The sequence below is a fragment of the Rhipicephalus microplus genome, chromosome 7, assembly GCF_043290135.1.
Source record: "Rhipicephalus microplus isolate Deutch F79 chromosome 7, USDA_Rmic, whole genome shotgun sequence".
Classification (NCBI taxonomy): domain Eukaryota; kingdom Metazoa; phylum Arthropoda; class Arachnida; order Ixodida; family Ixodidae; genus Rhipicephalus; species Rhipicephalus microplus.
Genome location: NC_134706.1, coordinates 48,853,985 through 48,878,770, shown reverse-complemented (window position 1 = coordinate 48,878,770; position 24,786 = coordinate 48,853,985). Strand labels below are relative to the sequence as shown.

Below are 24,786 nucleotides of genomic sequence, written 5' to 3'. Positions count from 1 at the left end.
TTGATTTTGGTATTATGAAAGAACAATTTCTTAATCCTGGAAAAATGTTTTTTCACTTCAGTGTCCCTTCATACGTCAAAGACGTTGCCTTACAACAATGTCCACAATGTCGAAGAAGAAAGTCGACTCACCAGGAACCAGACGCGCCGACCCTTGACCGACAGAAGACGAGGATCTGGCTGTCTTTGGGAACCGCCGGGTCAGTACTGGCGGGCGGAAGCTCCAGGGCGACCAGACGCGAGTTCACCGACAGAGCGCTGGCGATCTCATCGCCCTCAAACAACGAGCCAAACCCTTCTTTGGTTTCTTCCAGCAGGAGAAGCTGCACGTTTGCACATCACCGACGATGTCATTATCACAGGGACCACGACTGAGACGTAGCACACACACAGATAAAAAAAAAGAGCTCACAAACTCTAATTCTATTAAGAAAATGGCAAGGCTTAAGTGAGAGTGCAGCAAGCAAAGCTTCGAATGTGTGTTCCTGAGCTACTATTAAGGCGAGACCATTTAACGTTTCATACTTGCAGTGACCGGCCGCGTGGTCTGGATGCTAGTAAATGATACAGTAAATCCAAATACGCTACGTCAGCCTTCACACTTGCTCTAACTTCTATTCAGCTTTTGTCAGCACACATTGCATGGGATCATACCTACAGTGGCACGAAGAGCCACCCCTAAAAAGCCTTTAAATGTGCTCAACATCCCTTAGGCTAACATCCCCAAATACAAAGTATTAATGGTACATTTCTTAAACATTGCGATAAAAAAATCAAAAACTACAGCGGAAGGTAGTTCAATACATCACAGCCTATGATGAACACCGACGTTGCATGTTTCAGCTTCACTGGTTATTAGTCAGGGTATTATGACTCTCTCCTCCTTACACTCTCTCAGCAATCACGCTATGGCACGGCTGCGCGCGTAGCCATGCTCCCTCCAGCCAGCAGTCAAGTCGGTCAGATGGCTCCCGTGTGCACGCATCTTCCCTGTGGCCTGGGCACAATCAGCCCGCTCACGCAAGAAGGGATACGTTCTCATTGCGTTCTATTTTGACCGGCCCCGTTTCAATTGGCACAGGCGTTCGCCGAACATACCTTGGAATTTGCAAAATTTCCTTCAATTTTTTTTTCTTTCTTCAATATTTTTTTATCGCATAGCGCAATGCCCCCTTTTAACTTTTGTTCCTTCCTGCACGCCAAATATTGCACCATCATGTACTTGCTTAGCAGTGCAACAGCTCAGTTGCAACAGGCAACAGTGATGGTCACGCGTCCGGGCAACACTGCGATGTGGCAACATCAAATGACAAGCCACCTCGTTAAAAGATCAGATCGCCACATCTAGAAAAGCTGACTGCCCACAAACCCTCTATTGAAAGAGCATCAACTACCACAAAAAGGTGCATACAAATATGCATGCAACCAACACACCCTTCAGGGCCACATTTCAGTGACCTTGCTGGCACTGGGTTTTTCACACATAAAACCACCACCAAAATCTGGAAGTCATCACCAATTTGCTTAATTGGCACAAGCCTGACCCCTCTGTCATAACCATGTGAGTACATAGAGACAAGCATAGCTGTCAGTTGTAACACTCAACTGCTTTGCTTAAGACTCTCTGCAAGCCGGACTCGTTCCAGTAAAATCTATGACATTCGGTAAAGCAGCTCATATAGGAGAGAGATGCACTGCATCAGTCGCTTTGCATCTGAAGCACATTAATTCAGTACTTTCCAAACACTGCTTGACAAATTTTGAAAACAATATTTTTATATTACTTTCAGAAGCTTTCAGAATGCAGGTGCTTGTTATGAAAGCAAGGACAATTCCATTACATCAGTGAAGCAGGAACCAAATGCCCGAAATCCTTTGCCTAAGAGAAGAACCATCAACGCTGCCTTTCTACAGATGTCAAACGTGGAAAGTGTCAAACGTGGAAAGTGTCAAACGTGGCATAAAATTTCAATCACACAGACTTGCATAAATAATATCGAGTCTTTGATAAAGTTCCCAAGCTAGATTCTAGTCTGTCAGAATAGCAACAACCCAATGCAGTAGAGTTTCAGTTATTAAACTTTGAAATGGCATGCAAAGTCAATTTCTAAGGTAAAACTCATGAAATGATATAGTAAATCCAAAGGCCTCCGGACACACTGCCCCTTCATCTGACAGTATTTATTCATTTAACTGCAACCTGACTTGAAGTGTAATTTGTACTTCATTATGAGATGTTCAGGGTTGCTACCTATCAACAGGAGCTCATGGTCATACGTGCGTTCAGGTGCACAAGACTAGGAAATAGTGCTCAAAACAGGACGAAAAAAGAGGGAACAAGCAAGCACTCCACAAGTTTTTTGTCATCATGATGCAATCTTTAAAGCTGTTTTCTTGGATGTAGCTATCATAACAACTGGTGCAACTTGACATGTCATGCAAGGCTTAATCACTTAGACGCAACTGCATAATGAAATGGCAGTCACTGCCAATGCTCCTAGAAAATGCTGCACAACTGGAACGCAAACGCAGTTGATCAACAAACTGCAATAAATAAAAGCGGCAATTTTCTTTCTCAATGATGGCCCGACAGAGTCGTAAGAAAAAAACAACATATCGAAGTGTTTATAATAATTGATCAACTGGCATTCAAGACTTCTTTCTGTCTATTGTGACAATAGGTTCTACATGGCGAAATCCGAGACAGGAGCATCAAATGATTAGATGTAATAATCGCTGCGTTTCAGCTCACAACTCAAGTCTGTGTGATCGTGCATGAAAAACACCGCGGACAACTGACCTGGTCGGGTGGAATGTGGCACTCAGCGGCTATCCGAAGTCGCACTTGCTCCACCGGTGCCCCAAAATCCATGTGGAAGGCCAGCTTCGTCTTTACAGAGAGAAAAAGAAAGAGAGAAAGAAAAAGTATTTTTCTCTTAAAGGCGAGACTTCCTTCAGTAAAAACATTTTCAATTTTGGGATTTGGCAATTGCCTAATAAAGATTTATTTATCTTTATTAAAAATATATCGCACTTGGGCACTAGCAGTTTAAAACAATTTTGGGTCTTTTCTTTCACATGTTTACAATGAAATGCACGTGCACCTCTACATTATTTCATAATTTCTCTCATAACTACATTTTCGAATTTTGTGTACCTTTTTCTCGGGAACTAGCGGGCGTAAACAAACGAAAATTTTCACATGTGCTAATTAATGCATTTACCCAACTCTACTAAAATCAGTAGCATAAGTGCACTGATATTTTTTAGTAAAAAAAAAGAACATTCATAAGTATGTTTTCATACTCAAACATAATCATTTATTAAATCTAGTTTTGTTGTGCGCTCGCAATTTTAGTTCCACTTGTGTAAAGCGTTAGAAGCTTTTTTTTTTGCTAAATTGAAGCGCTTCATAGATAGCAGATTTTCGTAAAAGAAAGTTAAAAAAATGTAATCACAATTTGAAACTAACTTCGAGCTCTAATGTGAGCTGTGTCTACATTCAACATACGTTGGAAATTTTATAACCATACCTTTTATTACCGCTGCTGTACAGCGAAAGTCTGAAACTCCTCTTTGTAGTCTCGCCCCACCTTATCTAGCAACTTGACTGCAGTGTGCCCGTTTTCTATTTTGCCTTCCGTGAGAACACAGTCACCACAGCATGGTTCCCACTTAATATCTTGAGCCTAGCAAGGTCAATAATCACTCGTCTACTATGGCTGGTACAAGACAGCAGTGTTTACGTTCGGCTTCTGAGAACACCACTATTTTCAGATACAATATGAATGAACTGTGCATAAAACGAATGGTACTGGCCAACAACCAGTTTCAATCACTAAAAGGGCCCTGTAGCACTTTTTCAAGTAGCCATGGAATGGATTTACTAAAGGAGCTTATTGCCTCACGAATTCAACAACGCAAAAATTTTTAGAATCCATCTAGTATGAACAGAGTTACAAAAATTTGTCGCATGCTCCAATTGCACTCTCCCTTCACTCGTCTCGACGAAAGCGATGCAAGCTAAACAGGGAGGGATGTCACGGGAAAAGAAAATACGTCATGCGCGCCTCGTGACCTTGAGCACTTCTCCCTTTTCTTTTCTTTGAATGCACAGCTTCTCAATGCGATCGCGCACACACAAATTGACAAGTCGTTGCATCCCGCAGCGGCCTCAGTGATAACCAAACGCGTCATGCTCAAATCAGCCAATGGCTCGTACAATGGCTTTGACGAGCGATTTTTGAGCTTGTAGCCTCATATTTTGAAAGAGGAGAAAGCAATTTTAGCTTACCTTAAGAATTTTTGAATGTCAAACCGCGTGATGTGCTATAATATTTAGCTCGCCTCCTCTCGGGAGCCTCGACAACCAATCGGGGTTTTCTGACCGTACTGAAAAAGTGCTTGCTGGGCCCCTTTAGCATAGTCACCCACGAAACTAGACAACAGGGAAATGGTCACCATCATAGCACAACCACTAGTACATGACACACTTAATTCAGAAGTTAACCCTTTCGGCCCTGGAGGTGTCAATCAACACCTGCCAACCAACATTTCCCCTAGCGCCTCGGAAACGAAACCGAAATTGCTAGTTTTTGAGGGCCACTTTGTCAATAAACTCCGCTGCAATCGGCCCCAAAATTGTGGCATGTTTGCGGAGTTGGGAGCGGCAAAGAAAAAGCTTGACCAAAATCATGGGTGACACAGACGCGGGTAAGCACCATTTTCTGAATGAAGCACTGAAGCTGTTTCAATGACTATCACACTGCCAAATAAAATGCTGGTTTCGTACACCATGGAGAAGCAGGAAAAAAGAAGCCATTATTCTCAATTCACAACCAACGAGCCCTGATGACCTACACTGATGCCACATTTGTAAATCCATAAATACCTGCACCCTTGGCTCAATTTTTTGTTTGTGGTCTCTTGAGGATCTAGGTATAAAGAAGACATACACAAGAAATTTTCCAACCAAAATAAAAATTTCAGGGCTGAAAGAGCTAAGGCTTTGATTCCCATTGGTTAAAAGTTACTCTTTTATCAATTTCCATTTTTCTCAATCTCACGGTTATCAAATGCCAATCAATTGAAAAGCTAAAAATAATGACCCTAGCACTTCTTTATCTGTCACCTCCACAAGGTTATGTCCAACCAAAACATGCACCTCGATCGGTCTCCCTTCCTTCTCACGCAAGCCAAGCGGAGTTATCGTGAACGCACGTATACAAACAAAATTCCATATGTGACAGATGATGCGTTCATGTGCACTTGGACATGGGGGTGTCAGAGGAAGAACAACAACACGGTCGCAACGGTTTGAGATAACAGATGCAAACAAGCCTGAGCTATAACACTTTTGCTCTGGAAGCAAGCCCAGATAGCAACATTGACAAATGCGATAGAGGTGAGTACAATGGTGCGCAACATCGAGAAACTGTTTCCGATGCGACAACAAACAGTAACTTTGAGCACCATGCTGCAGATGAACTTCCTTTCCTTTTATCTTATCAATGCACTTTCAATTCCGCACAATCACTGTTGCAACTACGAGTCCAATTCAACACTTGCATGTATTTCAGGGTTGGAATGGGGTACATTGGTCTGAGATCAGTGCTTTGAGCAGGCAAAAATTCCTTTTCTAGCAGGCTTGGAGCACCCAGAAAAACCTTTCGAAGCACTCAGAATGTTCAGATTAGATGTAGCATCACTTCACAGTACTTGTGAAGCAATGTTTGCCCAATGCTACATTTTTCATCCACTCAGATAAATTGTGCAACAGCCTCATTGTTGTAAAAACAATTGGATTTACGGCCATTTCTCTATGGGTTCTTGTCGTCGACGTTGCAGTCATGTCCCGTATCAAGTCCAAATTGATAACATGCACCTACGAATGGTAAGTTCTATCCGCGGGTAAAAGCGCACAAGCGGCAGCAACAAACAAGGCTGAAGCAGAAATCGAAGTAGCCGGCCCAACTCCGTCGCTCAGAGGGCACATGCGATAACATCATCCAATCAGGAAGCCCTTCGTCGAACCAGAAAGAGAACATTGCGCCCGTCTTGAATGAGCATGAAAAAAACGCAAGCGTGGTAGGGTAGGGAGTGGGACCGAGTGCTCGAGGACCGAATGTTTGTGGAACAGCAATGGAACAGAATGCCAGAGCTAAAAAACAAAGAATTAAATCTCACAGGCGGGGAGTTGCGTGGAACAAAGTGGACGTGACAGAGCCACTGGCTCGCGGCCGGTATGGGCAGCGAGAGACAGACAAACGGGTCGAAGGTGTTGCTCTGCTGGCCGCAGCGCGGGCACGTCAGTCGAAGCCGAAGCTGGCCCGCAAACAGCGACGCCACAGGGCTCCCTTGCCACGGAGTGGCGCCGCCAACCTTCACCGAGGAAGATCGACTCTGAAAAAGAAAAAAAAAACAATTTGGCAAGCGTAAGCGCACATTATGCTACAGACCAAAACTCACATGAAAGGACAAGGAAACGCCGTTAATTTATTTTTATCATAGTAACCACAATCCCCATGGGCGTTACAGCGGGGAGGGATATGAGGGGAAAATAATATGATGTTTCAGTACATAACATAAATGATAATACTTCGAGCTTCACTAAAAAGATTTCACTATGCCCTTAAACAGTGACATTTCAGACATACAATATGAAGTTAGTTCCCAATGCAGCATCGTACTCACACAAATGCGCAAATATACTACCTCAGTTTCTGCAGTAAACTTGAAAATATCTCATGTGAAGTTATTTCTGCTACACTTGATGGAAGGCTGTTGCATGGCCTATCGTTTTGGGGAAAAAAATAGATATTAAATGCTATAGTTCTGCAGGTTTCCAGTCAGATTTAGAAAAGTATTGGATGAATGAGAAGAAACATTCACAAGACGTTGTTTCTAAACTGTAGACAACAGAACTTGGAAATTTATGAGCACAATGTTACTTCACTGTAAGCAGCAAGCAGTCTGCAACATCTCATCATAGCTTGTTTGCTAACCTCTACAGATTTTACTCTCCCTTATTTTGTGACCTATGTAACCTCATCCACAACATGCGGGCATTGCTCGTACAGTGTGAAGTGCTTGCTCCATGACCAAAAGCAAACACGTTTTGACGGGAAGACTTCGCTTTTGCGTGACACGGCGTACAGGACAAACGACAGCTCAATGAGGGTTAGACATTGTACCCGCGGCATCCCTCTTTTCCTCTTAAAATCTTACTTTAGGTAACACTCGCAGTGTGTAAAAATTAATGAATCGTTATCTTCACTCCAGGCAATAACCACAAGGATAGTATAGGACCGCCGCTTTTTAAACTATACATAAACGAGATTGTCAAGATCAGCGACAAACCTAAATACATAATACACGTGGAAAACACTAGCCTATTCTTTACAGGTAAGAATATAAATGCCATGGACACACTTATAAATGCCACGTTAGAAAACGAACTCCTGGAGAGAACGAAATTCCTTACAAAAATTAAAGCCGTAGTGTTTCACTCGCGGAGACAGTTTTTTTTAAGACAGTAGATTACGTATAGGTAGCACGGAAATTGAAATTGTAAGAACTTTCAAAACTTTAGGAATGCTTTTCGATTGCTGAATGTCATGAAATCTGCAGATTATTAATATAGTTGCCAAACTATCAAAATGTGTGGGTATACTTGCACAAATTCATTATTTTCTTCCAGTTTCTGTTAAGCTAACACATTATAACTGCTTGTTTTTATCACATGTAAACTATAGAGACTACAAAAGAAAGAAAGTAATTAGATTTACAACAAATGTCGATCACTAAGCGCACAGTGAAAAACTGTTTAGGTGATTTAAAATCTTTCCAATTTATAAGGTTTATGAGTATTCAGTCGCAATAAGACATAAGCAATCTCTTTTTCATAACTGTACCTTTCTAGATATCTCTACTGGAAACAGGTTTTACTGCATACCAGACTTGTCAACAAAAACACTGGAACCTTCCATTCTGTAGAACTAATTTTGGGCAACAAATGTTCCATTTTAGTCTTCCTCTGGTATAAAATAAATTACTTCAGGAATAATAACAATTTAAGAATACAGTCCACGTGAAATTGGGGGTGTGCTTTTATAGTGAAAGTCGAGAAATGGCAGCCCAAGTATTAATAAAACTGCATAAATGTGTGTGTGTGTATATATCATATATATATACATATGTACACATTTATTAATTTACTATCTCTATGCATAACACTGTTATTATATATGCAGTATTTTGTTTTTCTGTCGTATTTTGCACTAAACCTTTGAATCTGTCCGGTAAAAACTGCTTATATATATTAGTTTCAGTGCATATAGTTAATGTAAGTGCTTTTTTTTTCTTCTTTTGTACAGCGTCAAACACCTGACGATATATGTAAACTGCCTATGTTCACAGCCTATGTTCTATAATCTATGTTTACACATGTCCTCGTTGCTTACCACGTATTAGGCTCGCGTTCTCATCAAGTGACACGGGCCTGCCGTCATCCTTGAGATGAAAATAAATTGAATTGAGATTGAATTGACTCTCTTCATCAATGAATTAGACAATAAGTCTCCATAGAAAGTGGCCGGTAAAATACAACACCACCAAATACAGTTGTAAAAAAAAAAAAGAAACAAGTTTACACATAAGATTAGCTTAATGCTGCAGTGCAGGAACATAATCAGTAATTCCTCAGAACAAAAAAAAAAAAACTAAATAGGAGGCATGCCTAGTAGTACTGCTGGTGCGACAACCACTGAGTATTAAACCACTACCTTTGAATTATCAGAGAGAAGCTGCTAAAACTTTTTATAGTCAATTATCAACTCCTCCCCCCGCCTTCTGATACCTAATCACACTTAGTAAAGAGAGACGGATCCATAGCTCCCACACTTTGGACATAACACATTTCTTTAGTCATGCTAGTGCGCCTGAAAACACTTTTCTTCCATGCGCAATAGAGATATAGAATTATCTTCACCCACTAACATCCACCTCTTATCAGTGAAAAATTTGTTGACTACCACAGGCAGGCATCTCACTAACGCATAAATTGCTTCACATTTATGCATTCTTCTTGTTTCTGAGCGTTTCTTTCATCACAACTAATTCACATCACAACTAGTTGGTAGCATCACAAGCATTGTATAAGTTCCCACTATTGCAACAGCCCAAAATGTCAGCCATAGCATGTGCAAATAAGTACCAAAGCCCAAAATGTCAGCCATAGCATGTGCAAACAGGTAACGAGTAAACTGCGTAACTATGTGCGCATCCAATGAGTCAGCGCTGAGCAATGAAGTGTGCGCTTTGTCTCCAAGCTAGACATTGAACACGATTACAGATCCTGCCGCTAAGAATCAGGCCCAACAGAAGTTTACACACAAAGGAAAAAAGAGGAACGACCCACAACAATGAACGTTTACGGCTTTGATGTTGGCAGTAAATGCGACAGCGTCTCAACACATCGGTGAAAGCAGTGAGGACAAAGTTCCACAATCCCCCCCCCCCCCCAACTGAGATAAGATGCATGCGTGGTCATTTTCTGCTTGAGTATTGCGCCGCTATCTCGCCACGGACGTAGATTCCAAGCTGTTGACAGCGATATCTGCAAATTCCTATCTTTCTCGTAAACAAAAGACGAGATGTGAATGAGGCCGCCACATCACCTGCGATGAACCTCCCAACAGAACACTGTCCGCATATCGTACTTGGAAAAAAAAAAACTGTCATGCACAAGTGACATAAATGTACAGACATAAGCGAAACGCACTGGAGCAGTGAAATTCCCTTTAAAGAAATCATGGTGACTAAATGCAGTCAGCAAGCGCAAAAATGTTCATGTCATTACATGTTTAGTCAGTACATTACAACAAGTAATCACTGAAAACAGATGAACTTTTTTTTGTTTCCGCTCATATGGCTCACGACAGCACATGTAACATTGACAACTAGACAAGCCCTAGACTCAAGCCCTAGACAACTTGAGACTGCTAATATGATAAACAAATAGACTACAAACAACTAATGGACTACTAACCAATAGACTGATAAACTGATAGTAGACTGATAAACTTATAGACTACTCATATGATAAACACTGACGTGAAATTCTTAATAAACTACGACAAACGTAGCCATGATAAGTTCTCAAGAAGAAAAATATATAAATGATCAACCTAAGTGAGTAACATTGTGATAAACTTGAAGAATGTCTCACAAAAGATAGAGAATGAGAAAACAAAAAACTGACAAACTCCACTGACAAACAACTAGAAAAATAAAATTTCGGTTGCGGATTAGTGCTTGTCTGTGATCCTTACAACTTCATGTTTCCTCGTCTGAATTTGCGAAGTGCAAGTGTACGCCAACCGAATCAACTTTTTTTCACTACTGCTACTGTGAGAAGTAGCTATGGTGTATGTTTCCGTCTCATTGTATTTGTGTCCTTGTATTTTTATCTATGCACTACACTTTAGCTTTCAGCAAACACTAACTAGGCACACAACAAGTCCACCTGCCACCATCACGGCACGTGGAGGTGCCTATTTGGCAGAAACTGTTATCGGCAGACAAACAACAAGCCCCCGTGAACAAAGCACTATATTTTCAACGGAGCTCTTGCATACAAAAAAATGTCACTTGTTAGTTGATGCTAGAAATTCACGACGACTAACATAGAAAGCAGACACGTAGACATGGGCAGATGGGCTAATGCATAAGCACTCGTTACAATGCATTCCTTTCTTCCTATTCACCTGGCTTCATAATAACTTGCTTACACATTCATCAATTAGCACGAGACTTGTGCACTTCACTACGAGATTAACCCGCCACAGTGGTCTGGTGGCTAAGGCACTCAGCCGCTGACCCGCAGGTTCGCGGGATCGGATCCCGGCCGCGGCGGTCGCACTTTCGACAGTAGCGAAAATGGTTGAGGCCTGTGTGCTTAGATTTAGGTGCACGTTAAAGAACCCCTCAGGTTGGCGAAACTTCTTTAGCCCTCCACCACGGTATCTCTCATAACCATACGATGGTTTTGGGACGTTAAACCCCAACAATTGTTATTACTATCAATATAAGATTTGTTGGTGAGTTACTGCTTATACAAAAGTCCCAACACACTTGTGCACTTTGCCTGAGAAAACATGACCTCCAAATAAATGTTACTGTGTGCAGTAGCTCTTCCAACATACACCTATACATCTATACCTGTACCTTATACATCTATCCACTAGCTTGGATGCACCGTGCCCGAACATAGCAGAAGTTTACATTTGCGGTGGGAGCCCACATTCTGTAAACTTTTGCGGGCAGGTGCACACAATGCTGCGGTACTTGATTTGATTGATATGTGGGGTTTAACGACCCAAAACCACCATATGATTATGAGAGACGCCGTAGTGGGGTTCCGGAAATTTGGACCACCTGGGGTTCTTTAACGTGCACCCAAATCTGAGCACATGGGCCTACAACATATCCGCCTCCATCAGAAATTCGGTCGCCACAGCCGAGATTAGATCCCATGACCTGCGGGTCAGCAGCCGAGTACCTTAGCCACTAGACCACCGTGGCAGGGTGTGCGGTACTTTTACAATGCAGAAACAAGATGACCGGCAGGCCCAATGTTGAAGAAGTCAGCCAATGCTTTTAGTAGCCGATCGATTCCACTTGCTGCATAGTTGACGGCAAGGTTACCAAAAGGAGAGCAAGCGACTTTCGGTCGTTATTGACACAAGAATGTACATCTCTTGCTGCATGCAGCGTCATTGTATTTTGGCTAGCTTGTTTACAAGGGCCTCGACTACAGATTGACAGCATTTTTCACATCTTCAAAATGTGTGGCAGGACTCTTTCAAAAAAAGCCTGGCAGCAAAAGTTCACAAGTGATTCACCAAGTAAATAAATAAGACCGCAAACAAGGTAATAACAGCTGAAGAGTTTTTTTTCTAAAAGCTAGAATTGAACGATGCACATCCCAGTGTTCTTGCATTTGTAATAACAGTTAGCGTTTCAAGCCCAAAAACTATAATATTACACTCAAGCCTCATAATAACAAAGTTGTATCTCACAAGAAAGTAAGTTTGTTACACCCAAAAATTTGTTATAAAGGTTATTTCTAACACTATATGTATGGCAAGGCTACTTTTCAGTTACTTCGTTATAAGCAATGTTTCGTTACATCCGTGCTTGCTACACTGAGGTTTGAGTATATCTATTATGAGAGACAATACATTAAAATTAATGGTATTAAAACCACCTGGGGTTCTCTAACGTGCACCTAAATCTAAACACAAGAGCCTCTAGAGTGCTGCCTTCATCGAAACGGGGCAGCCACGGCTGGGATTCGGTCTCCCGACCTTAAGATCAGCAGTCAAGTACTATAACCAGTCGACCACTGCAGGGTTCGACATGATTTAGTGGGGCTCCAAAAGAGAAAACCGAGTTCTCTTGTAATTAGAAATCACCTTGCCAAAATATTAAAGGAAAAAAAGAACGCCACCCTTACAACACATTAATGTTCGATAAGCCGAAAGAGTTCGAAAAGGAAAATGCGCATGGCAGCGCCATCTTTCATGCCTGCTCACAAATTTACCGCGACGCCACAGATTTTTTCGTGGCACCTTATAGGGCCTCTATACTGCTCTTTTGTTGGTAAAACGAAACACACTGTTTGAAGAGCAAGTCAGAAAGTTTACATAAAAAGTTCTAGAAACTTTTGCTGAGCCAAGGCAGCCAAAACACAAAAGGACATGCTGAAGCCCCTTACATCGCGCAACCAATGAAATTATCAAACAATAAAGCCACGGAAAGCGTAGCAGACATTCTCTGTTGTTGTTAAACTGGAGTGTAATGATTCTTACTTAAATTGAAGAACTTGATACAGACAAAAATTGCCCTTTTTGTCAGTGAGATCGAAACACAAACATTTAATTATGCATGCAAAATATACTTCAATTCCTTTCAAATTAGGTAAAAATTTACCTAATTTTACAGCAACAACAAATAATGACCACCTCCCCCTTCCTTCTGTTAATTATCGATTTCATAAGTATTGTGTAATAAAAAATAAGCCCCTCATAAGATTACTCTTCTTTCGCGGAGCAAAATACAAAATTCTTTTACTATGCAAAATTCAAAGAACATAATTTTCCTTTCCTTCTTTCCTTTTGTCCTTCTTTTTTTGCTCGTGATTATAACATAATAGAGTGTAAAGTTCTCAAAGCATAACTTATCTATCTAAATTGATTCCCTGCTTGACTTTAACACTGGTTCGAGCATTTTTATCTCACCAGAAGGCCATTCATATTATGACACTTTTTTTTGGAATGCCGGCAAGGCAATATCACGACCGAGAGCACGATGCACTCGGTCACGCCAGCTGCTCCCGACGTCGCTGAATGAGTAACTCTCTCAACACCTGTCACGAGGACGACAATAACGCTCGGCTGAGCACGGCATGGCTTCCACGGCCACTCATGCCGGTAGCGAGGTGAGAATCCCCTCCAAAACACAGAGAAAAACCAAAATCCTGACGCACAACTGTGAATTTATCGTTCCCCGGTGGCACAACCGAAATGCCGATGGTATTACTCATTCCAAATGCCTCCTTACAAAGTCATATGCTAAAAAAATAGTCATAACTCTAGGGGCATCGTTCCATAACATAATGCAATAACTTTTTTTTCACAAGCCCCCTCCCCTTCCCTAATTTGCTTTGAGAATAGCCGTTATGTATCAACTACCCATTCTTTTGTGCTTGTACAAAACTATTATATCATTGTTGATTCTAAAGAGCAAACTCTTACACTGTGCACTGTTATTATGTATTTTATATAATTAGTAAGTGTCTTTCCTTTCCACTTGTACGAGATGATTATATCATGGCTGATTATCAAAAGAAAACACTTGCTTCATACAATGCGATGAGCTACGTCTATTCATTATTGGTCCTTTATCTTGTGCTTCAATAAAATTATATGATCGGTGATTAGAAAAAGCGAATATTTGCCCATTGCAATTAAGCATGTAGTTTCCTTTAAGTATGAAACAATTATATCATAGTTGATAGTAAAAGCTAACATATGCTTTACACATTACAGTTAGGTATGTCTATTCATTATTGGTCCTTTATTGGCCAGTTGTATGAAATGATTATATTGTTGGTGATGTACAGCCCCACTGTTGTACAGATGTTAATTTTTTCAACTTCCACAACCGGCTGAGCAAATTGTAGCCCAGTATTATGTTTGACCACTCTCAGTCTTTTATCTTGTATTCGTATGAAATGATGATGTCATGGCTGCTTACTAAAAGCAAATATTTGCTTTGCACCTTACGATTAGGTGAATGTCGATTGATTATTGGTACTTTATGCTCTGTTTGTACAAAGTGTTTACATGTAGAGTGGTTGGTTATACGCATGTATACAGCGTTATCGTTTCAACGATGCTACTTTTATGTTTACAGAATTCGCTTTGCAGATTGTAGTTAGGCATTATGTCTAATCATTATCTCCATTTCATTTTGTTCGTATGTTTGCACTGCAGCCAATTCTTAAAAAGAAAGCATTTGTTTATCACATTGCAATTACGTATGTCTATTTATTATTGGCCCTTTGTCTGCTGCTAGTGTGAAATTATTACATGATTGGTTGCACACATGAGTCTTCTTTATAATGAAACACACATTTATTGTCTATAACAAAGTAAGCAAAGAATAGCTTCATCATAATGAATATATGATTATAATGCATTTCCAGATATAACGAATTATTTTCGGTGGCAAATGTGACTTTGTTACGATGAAGCTTGAGTATTTTTCCAGACCCAACGATGCTTGTTATAGTTATGAACCTTTAGAACTTAAACAGCATCACCCTTACTTACTGTGACGAAATGACATGAAATGACATTGGCATATGACAGTACAAAGCTTGAGAATGCAAAGCAAAAAAAAAAAAAAATGTGCAAATGAAATTAATACAGCAAGGCTAAATGTGCAAAGAAAATGCATAAATAAATGCATAAAAACTCACTTCATACTCGATTTTTAGTACTTTTTAGAGAAGGTAGACGCAGGAAAGAATGCAATAAACTGCAACTGCCCCCTTTTGCGTTGATGTAACAGGACTCATTTTGCAGGCCAGACCAATCTGACAGCTAGACAGTGGATGATTACGAGACTGCGCTGCACAGCCCTGAACTTCCTGCCGCTGCTGCAAACTGTAATTACGAGTCTGGCCCAACATGGAAACGACGTTGGAACAATAGGAACGGAATCCCCACAGAGCGAGCAACCAATGTATGCTGCGAACTGGCTCAGAAATACTGCTTCGAGTAAACGGGGACTGGCACAAACGAGCACATTGCAAGAATTGGAGTGAATATTTCCCCACATATGGAAGTAAAAGAGAGTGTGGGTTTGAAGGAAAAAGAGAAAAATTGCCAGGCCTGCATGGAACAAGCGGCACAGTCACAACTAAAGTTACAAGAGGGGCATTTTCAGAACCCTTTATAAGCTTACTTTGGGCAAATAATACGCGTGCACATGCTAGGTACCCGCTATACCATAAACTAGCATAGCTTTCTTGAAGTAGGAAAGCCTACAGTACGCCATTTATCATCAATCTGCGGATAATCCAGGTACCCACTACCACAGTTATAGGGCATTACTTGCACATTGTGCTGTAGCTGAGGACGAAAAATCAATAATGACCTTTTTGTAATTGGTTGGAAGCATTTCACAACCCACTCGATGCGCAGTTTGCATTGTGTGACACCTCATTGTTATTTTACTCTCTTATAACACTACGTTTTGTATGTTAACACGATTCTTCGCCCAACATGACACCCGTTGGGCCTGTTCGCAATGAAGCTTCAAACACCACGGAGGCTTTGTGGTGGAATACTTGACTTCCACACGAAGGGCCTGGTTCTAAAACCCACCCGGCCCCAAAAATGTGATTTTCTCATTGCATGTGACAGCAGTAACGATCACCAGTTGCGACAGACAACTGCAATGCCCAACTGAGCTGCTGTTGTCGCTTCTGCTTTCACTGAGAAAAGCCACACCATCCTTCATGCATATGCCCGAGGCGACCCAAAAGGCAAAACGAAGGAATCATCTTGTCGATTGAATTGATCTCCCCTCCCCCCTTTCTTGAAATATGCGCTGCCTATGGGATTGGGGGCATTGGTAACTTTCAATACCCCACATGGTTTTGCAGTACGTACCTCCGGGATCGGTCCAATTGTGACCATTGCTGTGCCTGGGAGTTCAACCCAAACTTCATTGCTTTGGCAAAGTATTCAAGCAAGTAGAATGTCCGATGCACGTGGTGTCAACATACTTGCTGATGCAATCAGTGTCAATACCAGTGAAGTGCCTGATGCAAGAGGTGCTGGCCAAAGCAGGAGCCTCGTGCAATCCACGGCAGCTCTCACGGCGCACCTGACATAACCGACGGAAAATCCTCCTGCAAAGTGCGGCCAGCGCTCTCATCCACGAGTCCGATTTCATCCAGCGAGCAATGGTGGCTCCTGATACTGACTGATGCAAGCATTCCTCAAAGACTATAAAAGAACAAAGCTGCGCGGAGATTAGGAAGAGTAGCTGAAGAAATCTCAGGTCATGGTCGCATCTCAGTGCGAGCCCATTAAGGTGTCGGCCCCAGTACCAAATGTGTAACACCCCTGTTTGTACTGTACATAAATGTTGCTATAACCCACCGTCGCCTTGTTCGCTTCGTCTATCAGCTCTTCGCAGATGCAGCCGCAAGCCGAGACACCCCATACCCAACACCATTCAACATCATCAAATGAGGACATCATTCTGAAATATCATGATGATGTAGCAAAATTTTTGGCAACCTGTGACGCCATAAGGTAATATTTTTGCGTCATGATGCAGTTTAGACAAGATTATTTATTACATCACACATGTTGAAGACGTCACAAACTGTCATTCTTCGCGTTTGATGAGGCATCTGAAGCTGTCGCCTTAATAGTGAATGGGTAATTTGCTCAAGGAGGCAGTGATACACTTTGTCCACATACCAGAGAAACATAGGCGACCCGCAGGAAACCCCACCCCCATTGCAACAATTGAATGCTATTCCGCCACATTTTGTTGGAAATGCAAAAGCAGAGACACCTTTTGCTCCTGGTGCACATGATTGCAAAGCAGCTAATCAGTATGATTGTTTTTGAAAGCTGGCACCAAGAACATGAATAAAATGCTTTTAGATTGTTCTGGACAGATTTTTACGTTCTAGGTGGAGTGGATATATCGCAAGGTAACTTGCCAGTGAATTTCGAGGAGTGAGGATGACTTATGATGCAATGTACAGGTCACTTTCGGCATGTTGAACCAAGAACGTCACTGGACAAGGGCTGTGCGAATATTCAAAAATGCCGAATAATAAAACAGTGTTCTATTCGATTTGATATTCCAATCAAGTACCCCATGTTTGTACCCCCATCAAGTACCCCCAAATATCTTATATTTTTCTAATACTTTTTAAATATTGAGCGCCGATCGGAAAATCCCGAAGGATCAACAGATTAGAACATCGAAGGAGCACTTTTTTGTTTTATTTATTGAATCACCATGATACATGCAGCTTAACCTTTTATGGAACTATCAATGCTGTATTAATTACACATGAGGCTGCATTTATTTAAAACTTCAGTATCGCTTAAGCAAAGCTGCTGTTCATCTGCGAAAAGCCAACATCATTACTCGTTCATGACATTGGCTGATCAAAATTTTTTACTTTCGATACTTCAATTGTAATTAAAACGTGGTGACAAAGTACCACCCTGGCTTATCAAGTGACTAGTGCATTTTTATGTTGCACCATATCAAAATATCTCGTATGCTGTCAACGTTCGTACGAGCTTACGTCAGTTTACACAACTGTGGCACCTTTTTGTTGGTTAGAGTCAACCATAATAAACCTTTAGTAATGCTTGTGAATATATGTCCCAAAAAAAGTACTGTTGAATTCTACAACTGTTTTGAAAATGACCACCTTACTATTAGAAAACTATTTCAATAGCATATCATTTATATTTGTAGTCAATTTGTTATTATCACTGTCTGATTCGACTGTTCACACACCCCTACAAGGGACACATTAACAGCTGAGCTCTAACCTTTGCCAATGCCACAGAGCGGGATTGCACGAAATATGAGTAGCGAACTACGTGCAGCCCATGATGACATGTCTTCTGGCCGGAGCACTATGTCACAGTACAGTATTCTTGAAAAGAAGGTGTCGCTAAAACCAATGTTTCAACAAGCCGTCTTGTCTTGTGGTGGTCCTGGTGCCCGAGGAAGGCACGACCACCAGAATGCAACACTGCTTGTCAAAACATTAGCTTTAGGGACACCCTCCTTTAAAGAAAAATTAATCTCTGCCAGCGACCGTCTTCTCTGGAATTTATGCCTTATTTGGATTCCACATCACAGTGCTGTGTAGGTACAGAAACTGATATGTCACCTTATGTGGAGGGTAAAAATATTAAAATGATGCCACATAATGAAATTGTTGGTGAGAAACACCGAAACAATATTACAGCATGATGATACTTTAAAACCCATACAGCACCTTGTGATGTAAGCCTTAATTTTGTTTTCTCACCTACAATAATACCCATTCGCTACTGCAATATCTGAATTGAATGAATAAATAAACACCCCAGCAACACTAGCCCACCACATTACCATGTTGTTTAAATCGTCCCCCAATTGAACTCTTTACCCCTCAACAAAGCCACTGTCAGCAGTGCACACTTCCTTCATAATTGCAGATTGCCTCGGAGCGAGCTCAGATTGTCATTTGAGACTCTATGTGCTGACAGCCGTAAGAAGTCACTTAATGTCAATGGTGCGAGTTTTGAAAATGCATAACTCCCCTTCTCGACTGCACAAGATGAACTGTCACAGGCGTAGGACCTGAGGTGTATTCACTTAAGGTATCACTTTGATGGAATCTAGAACGCATATGGCACACGAAACACCAGCAAAGCAACGCTTTGTTCTGATGGTGTTCACAACACGTCAGGCCGAGATTCCCAGATGCGCGCTTGTTTACGCTCCCACACTTCAGGAGCGGACGTCAATCAAAGTGACTTTGACGTGATAATGCCATTTTTGGGCCTTGAAGTTCAATAAGCAGGCTGTCTTTTTGATAGGCTGTTAGCCTGACCTTAAAGACAGACGAATCTGCGCACTACTACTCCCAGTCTACAATTGAACTCTTTTATAAGAGACATGCACCGGGGAGCAGAGAGTTGCGCATAATGCGGAGCATTCCGAATGGTCAGGCCCCTACTCCAGGGCTCCGCCGGCCCTAGCCATCATCTCTACCCGTTGGACCAGCCCGCACTAATCAGCGATGGCCGAGCTGGACAGCAGTGCCTCCCATTGTACCTCTGTGTTGTTCATGTTGTGGTGCACCGGGGAGCAATTGTTCTATTATATATGGGGCGTCTCCTATAAGCAGAGTACCACATATGAATTTTCTTTCCTGTTTTGATGCAGACACACTGATGTCTCTCATACCCATTTGTCTGTTACACCTGTGTCTCTTATAAAGGGGCTTGATTGTATTGTAATGGCGAAAGACCCGATTTTGCCTGCCACAAGACAAGTTTAAAAATTGGAATGGCAGCCACTTCATTTTCCCGCCAATTTAACGTATCACATAGGAGCCTTAGACATCAAGCTAGACATTCATCTGCAGAGTGAAGAGAATGCAACAATGAAATACCACACTCGCCCTACTTGACTATGAGCTAGCGCTTGCCTTGTTAAATCTCATCAAGTGAAATACTACAAACATTGACAACTTTCGGAGAAACTTGTAACAATGCCTCAAGTCATTTCGAAATGACAAACACTGCAAGGATGTGTTGCGTGAACCTTTATGTGGCAAAGAAAAGCTAGATTTTACAGTCATATGTTGGCATGCTTAGAACATACATATATATATATTTTGGGAATGAAGATTGATGGGTCCCGTACAATAGATGGTTGTAGAGAAGGACACACGTACAAAATGTGGTTTTATTAACGTTTCGGCTGGTGGGCCAGCCTTCGTAAAAATGGAGGAAGGCTGGCCCACCAGCTAAAACGTTAATAAAGTCACATTTCGTATGTGTGTCCTTCTCTCTCTCTCTCTCACACACGCACGCATGCACACACACACATTCTTTGCAGAGCTTGTAAATATGAAAGCACATATAAACGATAAAATGATGCCTGAAAAATGGCATCTCACTTTAGAAGCAACATGTTTGAGCTGGTAATGCTAAAGGGGTGGTGCCACCAAATTTGTGGCTTATGCATTCCTTGCTGCAAGCATTTGTTATAGCTCCAGGGAGCACAATACATGCACCAAGATTCAGGTATTTTTGCTAAATAGTTCAATGTGACCTTACTTATATGACCAACTTTCAGTTTTGATTTCTGGTTGTCAAGTTGAACAGTGATGTAGCAGTGTATGTAGGTCGCTCTGTCAGGTGACCACAAAAGGCTGTGACACATGTTCCCGCGAAGAAGCACAGAACTTAGCCAGGAAGCGATCGAACTCAGCGAGTGATGGGGTGACCGATGATTTGCCGGCACGTATGTAGTGCCGGAGGTCCGAAGGTCACCCCAGATGTGGCGTGATGTCATTACAACTTTCCTGGCCTTTCCTATAGAGCTATGTCAGTGTTGAATCCACTAGCACTGGGTCTTGGTCTGGATAACAAGTATTTTAGTACACCTTCTAACGGAATTAAAATATATTCTAAGAGTCTGCTGAGTCTGACCCTTCACTCGGAGTGTCCTTGCAATCAGAGAAAACCAACGACAGGCTTGTTATAACCTCAAAATTTGATGGCACCAACCCTTTATTTTAATTTCCTGAGTTTTACATTCGAAGACTACGCTATAATTATGAGGAACACCATAGTAAAGGGCTCCAGAAATAAGAATCATTTCGTGTTCTTTCAACGTGCAAGAAAATCGCACAGCACACAGGCCTTTAGCTTTTTGCCATCAAAATGCAACTGCCACCGCCGGGACCAACATTTTTCCGAAACTTCAAATGAAGACCTTGTCCCTGCCATAAGGCTGTCATTACAAATCACGCTGAAAAGCACCATGGACGCAAGGATATTCAATGGACTTGCCTCTCCACAGGTGAAAAATGTAACTTTTGCACGCATGCCATTAAAGGATACTGCTTCTGGCCATCGCTAGTTTTGAGCAGTTCCAGAACATGCTTAGTGCAAGAAGCTTCACTAGTTAGTTCTGGTACAGAAAAGTAACAAGACACTGTCAAACAGGACACAGACAACTACAGGAACACTAACTACACAAGTTGGTGTCCCTCTGATCGTCAGTCTTGTCGGTGCCTGCCCACTTGCCCGTGTCCTGTTCAGAAGTATCGCGCTACATCGCCAGAATGCGCAACGTTTATGAGCATGCAACCTAGAAAACCGATTCCGGCCCTCGCTATTCCTTGAGCTGTGCTCCCCTGCCCTATACTGCAGAAAGACGTGCGCCGAGGGCAAATTCTGATTTGGCATGGCAGGGATCACGGACAGTAAAACTGAGCCGATTTCAGGTTGCGAAAAACCCAAGTAAATGTGAAAACACTCTCGGCCTGATCAATAAACTAGGTGGTGGCAGACACTGTGGTTTGACAGGAAATGCAGATGGAGCAAGCCGAAACGCTTTCAGTGACACTATCACACAGGCAACATGGCCTTAAGAATGGCCACTTTAGTTTCTAGTGGGGTCTCCATAAAACAAAACCCTCTAAATAACCTCATCAACAGTTTGTTTTTCGCCAGTTGTTACTCTGCGAAGTAAAACACGGGCAGTCACACGATCAAGCACGCCAACACTCCCCAAACATCGCCAACACCACCCACAGCCTCAACGGCGACGAATTTCAACAAACAAGCGCGCGTACCTTGGAACGCTTCAGAGATCCGCGCCTCGATCGGGACGCCGCGTTGGACGTCGTCGAACTACCGCTGCTCGAAGTCGTCGCCGTGGCGTCGTCGGCAAGCAACTCCTCGTGCACCTTGTCGAGGAGCCAGATGAGGAACTCCTGCGCGTCATGCTGCTCGCTGCCCTGGTACTGGCTGCCGTGCTTCTCCACGCAGGACTTGAAGCGCGCCGCGAAGTCACCCTCGGTCCGGCACGACCACAGGGCTCCCAGCACTTGCGCCAACTGTTCCGTGACGCGAGCCGGCGGCGTGGGCGACGCGAAACCCCCGCGACTCCTGGCCCTTCCCAGGTCGTCCCGGTAGCTCCCGGAGACCAGGTACTCCGCGAAGGCATCCGTGTTGCTCAGACACTGCAACACGGCGTTCATGAAGCACGTGTTGCCCTCGTTCCGTATCCCGGCGACCGCTGGGACTGGGGTCCGAGGTCCCGCATCCTCCGGACGTCTCTTGGCCCCGTTGCCCGCGAAGAACGTGTCGTCCCCTCCACCGGGGTCGCCTCCCACGGCCCGAGTCCTGAGGTCCCGCAGAGAACCGCTTCGGGAAGGCGCCGAGTACTTGGCACCGCCGTTCCAGGTCGCCTCCGAAGTTCCGTTCCGGTGGTGACCGACGTGGGGCGTGAAAAAGCGCTTCACCATCTGATCGAACAGGCTGGGACGTTTGCGACGTGCCGTAGCCGACGCCGCCGTGGCGGAGGACGTCGGGTCTTCAAGCGACCTGAGGCTTCGGTACTGCAGCTGCTTCTTGCTTCCGCTGCCTCCTCCGCCCCCCATCCATCGCGGTATCGTGAAGAAAGAACCCGGGTGTTGGCCACGCCGACGCGAGGTCGGAGGCGAGGAATTCGAAGAATGCATCGCGCACTTGTAACAGCAGTCGTCCTCGGCGGCGTAGCCGATGACAGCGACATGGGAAGGGGCGCGAGCGCGTCAGCCGTCTCCTTGACAAGCTGGCGTCGTAGACGACTCCTCCTCCGTTTCAACAAACGAGCACGAAGAACCCTTGCAGTAGAAAAATGTCCGGCGACCTTCGAAAAGACTTGGCTCCGAAACACTGGCCGCCCCCCGATTCAGCGCGGTTTCACACAGTTCGCAGCTACATGGGCCTCAACGACCACAACATACACACCGTTTTGACCACCGAACCAGAGAACGACCACCCGTTCCCGGCAAAATAACAGCTGGTCGTGGTGCAACAACGCAGTAGTGGCGAGGAGGGTGCCTACGACGTTTGTAAGAGTCGCGGAAAACCTGCGATCACACACAACACACACGCGGATCACAATCACACAATCCTGCTACACATTAGGTGCGGCCCGAACTGTTGACAGAGCGACGCAGGGGCAGCCGCGGAAACTGCTGATCACCGCAGCTACAGCGGGCACCCAGCGGATGCGCGAAATTCATTGTTTCCCTCGCTTCGTCGTCGTCGGACCGGGGTAAACACCGCGACCGCGGAAAAGAAAAACGAAAACTGCGCAGCGGCGCCTCACGCAGACACACATACACGGGACGCGCGTTCACAGAGCCGTGACGCACCGTCCGCCCAGCGCACACTCGAGCACGAAACAAAAACCAACGGGGGGCTCCACAAAAGCACCTCGACGGCTCGCGAGTCCTTCTTCTTCCTCGGAGTACGTAGTACGTGTCCGCTCTTCGTATTTGCGTCGAGGGCGAGCTTGACGTAGAGTTCCTTCGGCGGGTCGCGCGTTTTGTAATGTAGGTTAGCGGGCGACTCCTTCGGTCGGTGTGCCGCCCGTCTCGTAGGAAGAGGCCTACTAGAAACCCTCGGTGTGCGTCGTTTCGCTTCCCCTTTCAATGTCACATTGCACGCGACTGGCGAAACGAGGGAGCGCTTTTCAAAAGAAACACAACATACACACGCAACAAGGAGAGACGACCATTACGCGCAAAGCGTACGTCGCGACGGCGCTGCGCCCTCGCGAGCGACACGTGAAGCTCGTACTTGAAGAAAATAAATGTTGTTATATTGTGACGCTAATAACTCCTCACGTCAAAATTTTAAAATGTGCTTTGAAATGCTTGTATGTACGTATCGCACGCTTTAGTTATTGTTAATGTTCATGAGCTGTTTAAAACATGTTGGATATGACGCCCTGTTTGTCAGTGCTTGTCAGCGCACATCATGGAAGAAGGCGCAAAAGCTCTAACTTTCTAAACACTGTACTTGGAGTTTTGAAACTTACAGGCTTGCACATTGTGCATGATCAAGGAGGTTTAAATGAATCTTGCTGGAGAGGAGAATGTTGAAGGGAAGCCGTAGCGGCCATCTTGCCATGGGCAAGATACGGTAGCCAAAATGCATCAGCCGCTTCTTTCCTCCATGATTTATAACGGTTGTGGAGGGTATTAAATGATAAATTGTCAAAAATAAGAAGTGAAATGGCAAACGAGAATACAGTGAACCTTATTTTGTTTCTTTAAGCGTTTTCATAGCAAGTGTGCACACCGACGAAGGGTATAACGCTGGTTTTTAAGAAGAAGCGTACTCGTGAGAATCAGCTCACTTTCTCAGTATTCACTTTCTTGTTTATTTTATTCTTTTATTCTTCATGTGACGGAATCTTATGCATAAGTAGATTTCGATTACTTTTTTTTGAATGGAACATCAAAGTGGGTGCACCAGGCTTCCCATGTACACAAGGATACAAGGATATATGCTCATCGAGAAAAAAAAAAGTGTATGTATGGGGGGGGGGGGGGGGGGGGACTGCAGTGAGCTCCTCCTCCTATACTCTCAGAAATAGGCTT

The 24,786-nt window shown here is 43.4% G+C and overlaps 1 protein-coding gene across 3 annotated transcripts in view; it reads right to left on the bottom strand.

Moving 5' to 3' along the window:
* Positions 1-23,953, bottom strand: part of LOC119179844 (ubiquitin carboxyl-terminal hydrolase 43) — a 75,134-nt gene extending 51,181 nt beyond the window's left edge. For 2 of the 3 annotated variants that reach the window (XR_012884881.1, XM_037430963.2), the window contains exons 1-4: positions 21,982-23,952; positions 6,186-6,401; positions 2,800-2,889; positions 132-322 (exon numbers count right to left, since the gene is read on the bottom strand). Coding sequence is in view for 2 of the 3 variants with exons in the window: in XM_037430963.2 (XP_037286860.2) it covers positions 132-322; positions 2,800-2,889; positions 6,186-6,401; positions 21,982-22,872 (1,388 nt within the window). In the remaining variant the exon portion in view is untranslated. Of the gene's footprint in view, positions 1-131; positions 323-2,799; positions 2,890-6,185; positions 6,402-21,981 lie in introns of all 3 variants that reach the window. The other variant, XM_075869124.1, reaches the window with a different exon arrangement.
* Between the last annotated feature and the right edge of the window lie 833 nt (positions 23,954-24,786).